Genomic DNA, 9,969 nt, shown 5'->3' with positions numbered 1-9,969 from the left:
ACCACAATGGTAGATAACCGTGACTCTCCATTTGTCAAAACCCACTAAACGTACAACACAAAAGAGCGAACCCGTGACTCTCCATTTGTCAAAACCCATTAAACGTACAACACAAAAGAGCGAACCCTAATGTAAACTATGGGCTTTAGTTAACAATATTTCAGGATTGGTTCATCATATATATTCCACTGACACAAGGAATAGATAATAGCGAGGAGCTGTGTATGAGAAATCTGGGAGAAGCGGGCACAGGGAGCTCTTTGGATTTGCCAATTTTTTTTGGGGGGGGGTGGGTAAAACTAAAGCTACTCTAAAATACATGGTCTTTTAATTTAAAAACAGTGGTAAGAAAATATAAATCAGCTGAGATATTCTTAGAATATGTGTCTTGTAAGCAAGAGAAAACTAAATGTAAGCAGTGAGGGACAAAGGTAAATATATTAGTTTGCTTGCTCAAGCTATGGGAAAGCATCAGGGAAAAGCAGAGCCAGGACTTAAAATGCTCTTTTTCATCTTTGTTACACTCTAGACTAACCTTCTTCAGAACACCCATACCAGCTGTGGCTAGCACCTTCTTGATTCATAACGTTCCAGGCTTGTGCTAGTGGGCTTTTTCTTACTTTAGCTGTTATTAGAAAACTCCCCATTGCTGGTTCGCCTGCCTTGGAAACGTCAGCATCTTTAGACCACTACAGGGGTTGAGAGATAGGCTCCCGTTAGAGTATGATGTTTCCAAGGCTGGAAAAACGTAGGCATTTGGGATCCAACTGCAGTTATCCTGGCAAGAGATCAGGAGATAGTGGTGGCTCACAAAAGGGAGGTGGAGAGAGAGTCAGATTCTGGAGACAATCTGAGGATGGGGTTGGGTATAAGCGCTGAGAGAAAGAAACGGGACATGACTCTGTCGTGACAACTCAAGGGATGGGGCTCTTTGAGCTGTGATGGTGCATCTTCGGTGTTGTGTGGCTGGGCTAAGGGACAACCAGATAGCTAGGAAGATATGATCTCTGGGTGTATCTATGAGGGCGTTTCTGGAAGAGATCAGCGCTTGAATCAGGAGACTAGAGCAGATCTGTTCTCAACAGTAGGAACAGGCATCAGCAATCAGGAGAGCACCTGGAAAGAATGAAAAGGAGGATGCAGAATGAATTCCCTCTGTCTCTCCTTGGGGTGGGACATCCATCTTCTGACACTGGTGCTCCTGGATCTCTGGCTTCTGGACGCTGGGACTTATGCAAGTCATCCATGGTTCTCAGGGTTTTGGCCTCAGACTGGGAGTTCTACCATCAGCTCCTGTGTTTCAGGCCTTAGGATTTGGACTGAATTATGCTTTTGAATTTCCTGTTTCTTCAGCTTGTAGGCAGCACAGCACAGCATACATATCTTAGAGGCCACAGAATCTTTTCTTTATCTAGCTATAATTTATCTATCCTATTGGTTCTATTTCTCTGGAGAACTTTGAGTAATACATGAGCAGAGGAATAATATGGCAGCACAGGTTAGAAAGCTATCAGGAGCTTAGTTTTAGATGTAGTATATCTATGAATTAGCCGTGTGTGCATGTGTGCTAAGTCGCTTCAGTAGTGTCCAACTCTTTGCTACCCTATGGACTGTAGCCTGCCACGTTCCCCCGCCCATGGGATTCTCCAGGCAAGAATACTAGAGTGGGTTGCCATGCCCTCCTCCAGGGGATCGTCCTGAGCTGGGTATCAAACCTGCATCTCCTGCATCTCTTGCATTGGCAGATGCGTTCTTTACCTCTAGTGCCACCTGGGAAGCCCCTCCCTAGTTGAAAATGGCAAATAACCAGTTATATATACATGAGTCCAGGTATCCACTTGACATATTGTTTATTGATGATAGTTTTTTATTTTCTGGCTTCTTCTAGGATGCAAGCTCCATGAGAACAGCACTTAGCCTGTTTTGTTCCCTGCTATACCCCTGGTCGCTAGAAGAACTCCTGGTGCATAGTAGATGCTCAGTAAAATTTACAGGCAAGGTGAATGAAGGATTGAATAGGACCGTTAAGTGTTCAATACAACAAAGTTGGTTGAGAATACAGTAAAGTTAGGACTTATCTGTTTGAAAACCACTCACCTGGCTATTAACTTGGGAGAGGTTTGCAACCACTGTGTAGCAAACATTTCCTAGATAGAACTATGTATTAATACAAATGAAGAGACACTCACAAGGCTTCTGTAAACTTTTATTTTGTACTTAGGGGCCACTGCCAGTGCAGGGCCGTGGCTTCTGGCTCATTTCTACAGATTTACTTGGAAAGAAGTGATATACGTAGAAACTGGAAATATTCCTACTTATCAACCACAGTCACTTACTGGTCCATAAACAAAATGCACATGGAAGCCCGTGTGGTTGTTCAGAAATCTATGACTTCCTGAACTTGTAAAATGCATTTTGGATATGCAAGAGACAAAGCATCTTAAAGAAAAAGACCACTGTCTAAACACAGTGGTGTGAACCTATGGCTTATATCATGGGCTATATCACTGCCTGTGACGCACCAGGGGACTAATGGAATTTGACTGCTAACACACAAAGGAGGCCTGCAATTGGACGGCTGGCACCTGATATCATTTTATACACGACTGTTCTGAAATACAGCCCAAGGAAGCAGCTGAGCTAATGTATCATCAGACATTTTTCTGGTGAAATCTGATAGAAGCATTTGCCCACTTGTCAGTCTCATCACCATGTTGAGGACTGGGACAATATAATACTTCAGACTTTAATGAATTTTGCTCCAGCACAGGAGCAAAATACAACCCCCAATACTGCTTTTTTCAACTAACCAACCAACCAAAACACCAAACCCATTGTCAAAAATCCATTGGCTCATCCTTTTTCATGAGGCCTCTCACATTCCATTTGTAATGGTAACATGGTCACAAGATTTATGAACATGGATAGATTAAAACTGACAGGTTGGTTGTTGTGAGGGACAACCACCTAGATTCCATCTGGAGTGTTTGCTTTGGCACAACTGCGAGGCGTTAATATTAGGTTACATGAAATCCATACATACCATCTGACCACATGCATATACCACACACACGAATACATTCCACAGAGACGATCATAGAAAAATTGGCTAAAAGAAATTTACAGTTGTTTATATATACATATATTTATATACACACAGTAAAAGATTTGCTGCTGCAATCACAGTTTGTAAACATCGTGGAAAATGCCCAGCAGAAGTCACTGCGGGCCTTTTGAAATGGTGACCATGTGAGGAGTGTGGGTAGGGAAGGCATTTAGGTTCATACTGAAAACCCAGGGACATGAAGAACCTTAAGTTCATGGCGGCATCTGGGAGTAATTATATTTCATTGACACAATAAACTCAGCTGGCCACTTTGAAATTATGTTTTCCATATTCCTCCGTGGAAAAGGAATGACCAAAAAAGTCTCACTGCCAGTTAACATTTTAAAAGGAAGCAAAGGAATATATACATACATGTATATATGTATATGCGTGTATATATGTACACGATACATACGTGTATATTTGCACACACACATATACACGTTACTATTACCAAAAATAAACCTCAATGAGAATTTCCAAATCTTCTGAAAATACGCAATCCTTTCTTTCTTGGTTTGTTCTGGACTTCTATGCATTTCACCAAAAGTCTTGGACATAGTTAAACGATACAAACATTTAAATTTTCGTAAATGGTATTTTGATTTTACATAAAATGCTTCCATTAAAAAACTAGGCTTGTGAAAAACAGAACTGTTTGAGTCAAGCATTATTTTTCAATTTAACAGAATAGGCACAAGATCTCCTAATATGAAACCCCATTAAAAAAGAAAATATAGGTTCTTAAAAAGTTTGCATAGCAGCTATTAAACTGCCATATATGGATATCAGTCTGTGCTTTAAAGTCCTGTAAGCTCCTGAAGCTTGAGAATTTATGTTTTAAAAAATAAGCCAGTGACATGAGAAACACTAACCTAACTTCTCACCTGAATTCTGTTTTATTTGTTTTGGGGGGCAAAAATATGTGTAAATGAGCTCAAATCATCTGTAGGCTACTATGCAGTTAAAAAATACTGGCACTGAATTATATTTCAAATAAAGGAGACTTCAGCCCATACTGTGTTTGGCCAAAAAACCAAAATTACTTAAAAAAAAAAAAAAATCTTGTTACAGTCTCTATAACTTTTTCACGGTGACTGGTCTTATTGAACATTCTACAGAACCACCATGAAAGTTTGCCATGTACTCGAAAAAAATCTATTTTCATGGAAAGGTGGTAAATATCCTTCTGGTTTAACTGAACAATCTCCTTTCCCCCTGCCAACTCCCACCATTTTTTAGGGCTGAATATAACATGCAGAATAGGTAAATCAGATAAATCAAAGACGTAAGATTCGTTGAATTTGTGGGTATAAACCAGTCAACCCTTCAACGTTTTGGAAAGCACTTTTCCAGGGGGTGGGGCTGAGTCGTGAGAGAAGGATGGAACAGATTCCTGGGGACACAGTGCTGTGTTGATTTTTTCCTCCAGTCGGGCTTGAAGCACACTGATAACTGTTCCTTCAGTTTAGTTGATACTGTCCTTGTGGCTGCTCCTCTCTGTGTTATGGTTGTTTTGTTCATGGTTCTTCCACTGGATGCTGGTGCCATTCATGGGCACCGAAGTCATCAGGCTCTTGGACTGGTAACAGCAGCAGCAGAGGCAAGACTGGGAGGAGGAACAGACTCATATTAAGAGGGGGCCACCAGCCTGTTCCCAGCAGAAACAGAGGCTCACCAACAAGGGGTGAATGTCCAGAGGTGTTTGAGGACAGTGTGGGCCTTGCCAGTAATCTGGAGTAGGGAGTTTTAATCTCTAGGGAGAAGTTAAATGGTTTCAGTTCAGTTCAGTCGCTCAGTCGTGTCCGACTCTTTGCGACCCCATGAATCGCAGCACGCCAGGCCTCCCTGTCCATCACCAACTCCCAGAGTTCACCCAAACTCATGTCCATCGAGTCAGTGATGCCATCCAGCCATCTCATCCTCTGTCATCCCCTTCTCCTCCTGCCCCCAATCCCTCCCAGCATCAGGGTCTTTTCCAATGAGTCAACTCTTCGCATGAGGTGGCCAAAGTATTGGTTTCAGCTTTAGCATCAGTCCTTCCAATGAACACCCAGGACTGATCTCCTTTAGAATGGACTGGTTGGATCTCCTTGCAGTCCAAGGGACTCTCAAGAGTCTTCTCCAAGTTAAATGGTTTATTCTAGTGCAAAATGACAGATCCTGTGTTTCTTGTTTTAGTTGATTCACCAAGTCAAAGAGGAAAGGAAGGCAGTGTTGGAACTTCTCTATGACTTGGTGGGCGCGGGTGGGAGGGACTGGGAGGCGCCTGGCCTGCCTTCACTGCGCTGCCTGTGTGCCTCTCTTCACTGGGCACCTCACCTGAGGCTCTTAAACAGCCCTAGGGGGAAGGTGCTATTTTCTTCCTGGATGAGAACAGGGAGGCTTAGAGAAGAGGCAGACCTGAACTCAGAACCCAGGACTCTCTCTGTTGGACTCTTTCCCCTGGGTATGCTGCCTTTTTATGAATATCAGTCAAAATTGTGTTTAATTTCTGAGAGTTCATACCTGGATTTTCCCCCCCCTTACCCTCTGGGGGTATGTAAACTAATTTTATATGTAATATAAATTTACATGTCACATATAATTTTAATTTATATGTAAAATATGTAAACTAATTAGCAACTGATTTTACTCCAGATTACATAAATGTATTTGTTATGACCTGTATTTTAGTCAATATTTCTTACGGCAGAATCTTTCTTAGGGCATTTCATGACTTGTAAACATGACCCCAAAGACTGCCAAAGTGTGGCAGTAAGAACTTCCATACCAAGTTTTATTGATGCCCGTGATTCTCTGGTTAATATCTGTCTGTCTCCTTTTAGACTGCAGGAGTCATGAAGGTATTCACTTGTGTTTTTCCTCTCTTCTTTCCCTAATACTGATTAACTCATACCGAGCACTTTCTGTTGTCTCAAGCACCGAACCCACTTATTCCACCTTATGAGATAGATACAGTATCTGATACAGATACAGATACAGCATCTGATTTACTGATGGACAAACTGAGGAAGCAGGAGTGGCCCCACTTGGATCTGGTTTTAGATAGCTAGTGCAGAGCTGGGATGTAAATCAAGACTGTTCACGTCCAGATCCTGCACCCTTGAACTCTATGCTACTCTTCCTAATATGCACCATAAAATGAAGTTAAACATCCTGGCCAAAATCAGCGGATTCCACTTAGGACTAATTCTATGCTAAAATCACTCTAGGAACTGGAAAAATAATACCTCAGTGAGAAGTGCTTGGAACTTCTGGAGAACACGTGTTGGCTTAGCTACAAGGAGGTCTGAAGAACGGAAGGAAACTGATTTTGAATTAAATTACATTAGTTCAGATTTCCAGAGCCATAAACATTTACTTTTCTTGAAAAGACTATTATGAAGTATACTATTAAGTAGCATTTAGCAAGAGCTTTCTTAACAATGAGTTTATGTTTTGTTGAGACTATGGTTAAAAGTCTAAGGCTATGTAAGGCATGAATAAGTTTAATCTATTCTGTTGGCCTTGGAGCTCAACTTGGAATATTTCTTTTCAAAGCATGATACTAAATTGGCATGCTACTAAATTAGTTCTTTTTATTTTAACTTTTGAGTATGTTGTTTGAATATATATTGCTTTTCTGTTATGCTGACAATTTGACGCTCTTTCTGGGTAACAAAATGTAATTTTCACTTCTCTTTTGAAAAGTTCAGCCGATAAAAGTACTATTGTGATTTTCACTTCTCTTCTGAAAAGTTCAGCTGATGAAAGTGCTATTTACAACTGGAATGAGCCATGCCTGTGGGATATCTAATACACACAGTTGGCTGTTCTTAAAAAATACTTGCTTACAAAGCAGAAATAGAGACACAGATGTAGAGAACAACGTTAAGGATGCCAAGGGGGACAGGGAGGTGGTAGGATGAACTGGAAGATTGGGATTGGCATATACGCACCACCGATACCATGTATAAAATAGAGAACTAATGAGAATCTACAGGAACTCTCCTCAGCGCTCTGTGGTGGCCTAAATGGGAAGGATATATATATATATATATATATAAAAGGGGATATATGTCTATAAAAGGGGGATATATATATAAAAGGGGATATATATATAAATGGGAAGGATATATATATATAAAGGGGATATATATATGATATATATATAAAAGATACATACATATATAAAATGTATATGTATCACTGATTCACGTTGCTGGACAGTAGAAACTAATAAAGCATTTATACTCTATTAGAAATAAAAATAGAGAAAAGACAGAAGAGAAAAACAGAATTCTAATTAAATGAAAACAATTGAATTTGCTATTATATACTATTGCATATGGGCGGCTCAGCACTAAAGAATCTGCCTGCCAGGTAGGAATTTGCTGTGTGACACAGGGGGCTCAGGCCAGTGCTCTGTGGCAATCTAGAGAGATGGGATGGGGAGGGAGGTGGCAGGTGGTTCAGGAGGGCAGGGACATATGGATACTTGTGGCAGATGTATGGCAGAAACCAACACAATATTGTAAAGCAATGACCATCCGATTAAAAAAAAAAAAGAATCCACCTTCCAATTTAGGAGATGCAATTTTGATCCCTAGGTCAGGAAGATCCCCTGGAGTAGGAAACGCTAACCCATTCCAGCATTCTTGCCTGGAAAAATCCCACGGACAGAGGAGCCTGGTAGGCTACAGTTCATGGGGTCACAAAAGAATTGGACACGACCAAGTGACTACACAGAGACATTACTTTGCCAACAAAGGTCTGCCTAGTCAAGGCTATGGTTTTTCCAGTGGTCATGTATGGATGTGAGAGTTGGACTGTGAAGAAAGCTGAGCACCGAAGAAATTGATGCTTTTGAACTGTGGTGTTGGAGAAGACTCTTGAGAGTCCCTTAGACTGCAAGGAGATCCAACCAGTCCATTCTGAAGGAGATCAGTCCTGGGCATTCATTGGAAGGACTGATGCTAAAGCTGAAACTCCAGTACTTTGGCCACCTCATGCAAAGAGTTGACTCATTGGAAAAGACCCTGATGCTGGGAGGGATTGGGGGCAGGAGGAGAAGGGGATGACAGAGGATGAGATGGCTGAATGGCATCACTGACTCGATGGACATGAATCTGAGTAAACTCCGGGAGTTGGTGATGGACAGGAAGGCCTGGTGTGCTGCAGTTCATGGGGTCGCAAAGAGTTGGACACAGCTGAGTGAATGAACTGAACTGAACTGGAGTGACTACAACAACAGCAACAACCATCACATATAATCAATCATTAATGCCAATAATTATTATGAAAAAGATCTTCTTGCTAAAAGAAATACTTACCTGGAAACAATTTTTAAATTTCTTGCTCACAAAATATAGAGCTATTGGGTTGATACATGAATTCATGGTTGCCAAGTTAATACCGATGTAATCCATGAGCAGCAAGAAACTTGAGCAAAAGGAAATAGAAGAGATAAATTAGAACATCATGTTTTAAAACCTAATTAGCATTTATCTCTAGAATAAGCATTTTTCTTGCCCAGGAGACATTTCTCAGAGGTAGCAGTCAAAATTATTTTCAAAGCCCTTGTTTAAATGGCAGTTTCAGTTCTGCAGGACATGTGCAGATATACCCACCACTTGCTTAACCCGGGAGGGGAGCAGCAAAATTATTGATAGGGCTTGCACAAAATTTTAAGGTTGGTTATGGGCTGTGACAGCTAAAGAAAAACAATCAACTTAGAAGATTTAATTTCCAGAGCTCACGTGAGTATAGAACAGGTGGTTTTGTAAAAGTCTTAGAAATGTGAGATCAGAGAAACTTCAATTTCCTTCTGAGCACAAAGGATCATACCTAAGTAATTCACATCGGTTCGTGTCCATTTCATCGTACACGGTTTTCTTCAAAATGCGGCTTAAATGAAGAGGGAACCAGCACAGAGCAAAAATTACAACCAAGCAGAAAACTGTTTTTGCCACTTCTCGACGCTAAAGAAAAGTGAGAGAAAAAAATACAATAAGTTTAGTGTTTTTCTACTAGAGAAGGGAGATACACAAAAGGAAGTAGTATAATGTTGTGTTAGTTTCCACATGACATAGTAAAGCAATTATACTCCAATTAAAAACAAGTAGTAGATTGGGACAGAGTACTCAAAGAAGAGCCAGAGCAGCCCACCTCACCACCCTCTACCTCATCAAGATTTGGAGTCCAGGAAACTCCCTTGGTCCAGTGGTTAGGACTCTGAGCTTCTGCTCCAGGAAGCATAAATTCGATCCCTGGTCGGGGAACTAAGATCCCACATGCAGCATAGTGCGGCCAAATAAAAAAATAGATAAGGTTTGGAGTCCAATTGTCTTAAGCAAGGAGTTGTTAGTGATTCTTTTGGGGCAGCTGCCAGGAAGCATGGTAGCCTCAGGCTGGTTATTAGGGCCAGGTCAAAGGTTCGATGGTGGGCAGAGGGGAGGACGGGCTGAGGTTGAGCCAACACTGTGACTGGGTCTGTATGTCTGTGTATTTGTATGTCTGTCAAACATAGGAGGGGAAGGTTAGTTAAAAGTCTCCATAACAGGTAATTCACCTGCATTAATGATAGCATGCTAGTCAAGGTGACTGACCCTACCATAATAACAAAATGGGACAAATCTAGGAAATTCCCTGGTGGTCCAGTGGTTAGGATTCTTGGCTCTCATTGCTGAGGGTCTGGGTTCAATCTAGCCTGAAACCAGTTCCCCTGGTTGGGGAACTAAGATGCTATAAGCTGTGTGGCATGCTGCTGCTGCTAAGTCATTTCAGTCATGTCCGACTCTGTGCGACCCCATAGACGGCAGCCCACCAGGCCCCACTGTCCCTGGGATTCTCCAGGCAAGAACACTGGAGTGGGTCCCTTC

The 9,969-nt window shown here is 41.5% G+C and overlaps 1 protein-coding gene across 1 annotated transcript in view; it reads right to left on the bottom strand.

Moving 5' to 3' along the window:
* Positions 1 to 3,108: 3,108 nt before the first annotated feature.
* EDNRA (endothelin receptor type A) overlaps positions 3,109 to 9,969 on the bottom strand; it is a 68,539-nt gene continuing 61,678 nt past the window's right edge. Inside the window, exons 5-7 of the mRNA XM_010839159.1 lie at positions 8,936 to 9,069; positions 8,422 to 8,530; positions 3,109 to 4,715 (exon numbers count right to left, since the gene is read on the bottom strand). Coding sequence (XP_010837461.1) covers positions 4,575 to 4,715; positions 8,422 to 8,530; positions 8,936 to 9,069 — 384 coding nt within the window. The 3' untranslated portion in view covers positions 3,109 to 4,574. The remainder of the gene's footprint in view (positions 4,716 to 8,421; positions 8,531 to 8,935; positions 9,070 to 9,969) is intronic.

This window comes from Bison bison, unplaced genomic scaffold (genome assembly GCF_000754665.1).
Source record: "Bison bison bison isolate TAMUID 2011002044 unplaced genomic scaffold, Bison_UMD1.0 scf7180017864114, whole genome shotgun sequence".
Taxonomy (NCBI): domain Eukaryota; kingdom Metazoa; phylum Chordata; class Mammalia; order Artiodactyla; family Bovidae; genus Bison; species Bison bison.
The sequence above is the reverse complement of the archived record's forward strand: the minus strand, read 5'-3'. Positions and strand labels throughout refer to the sequence as shown.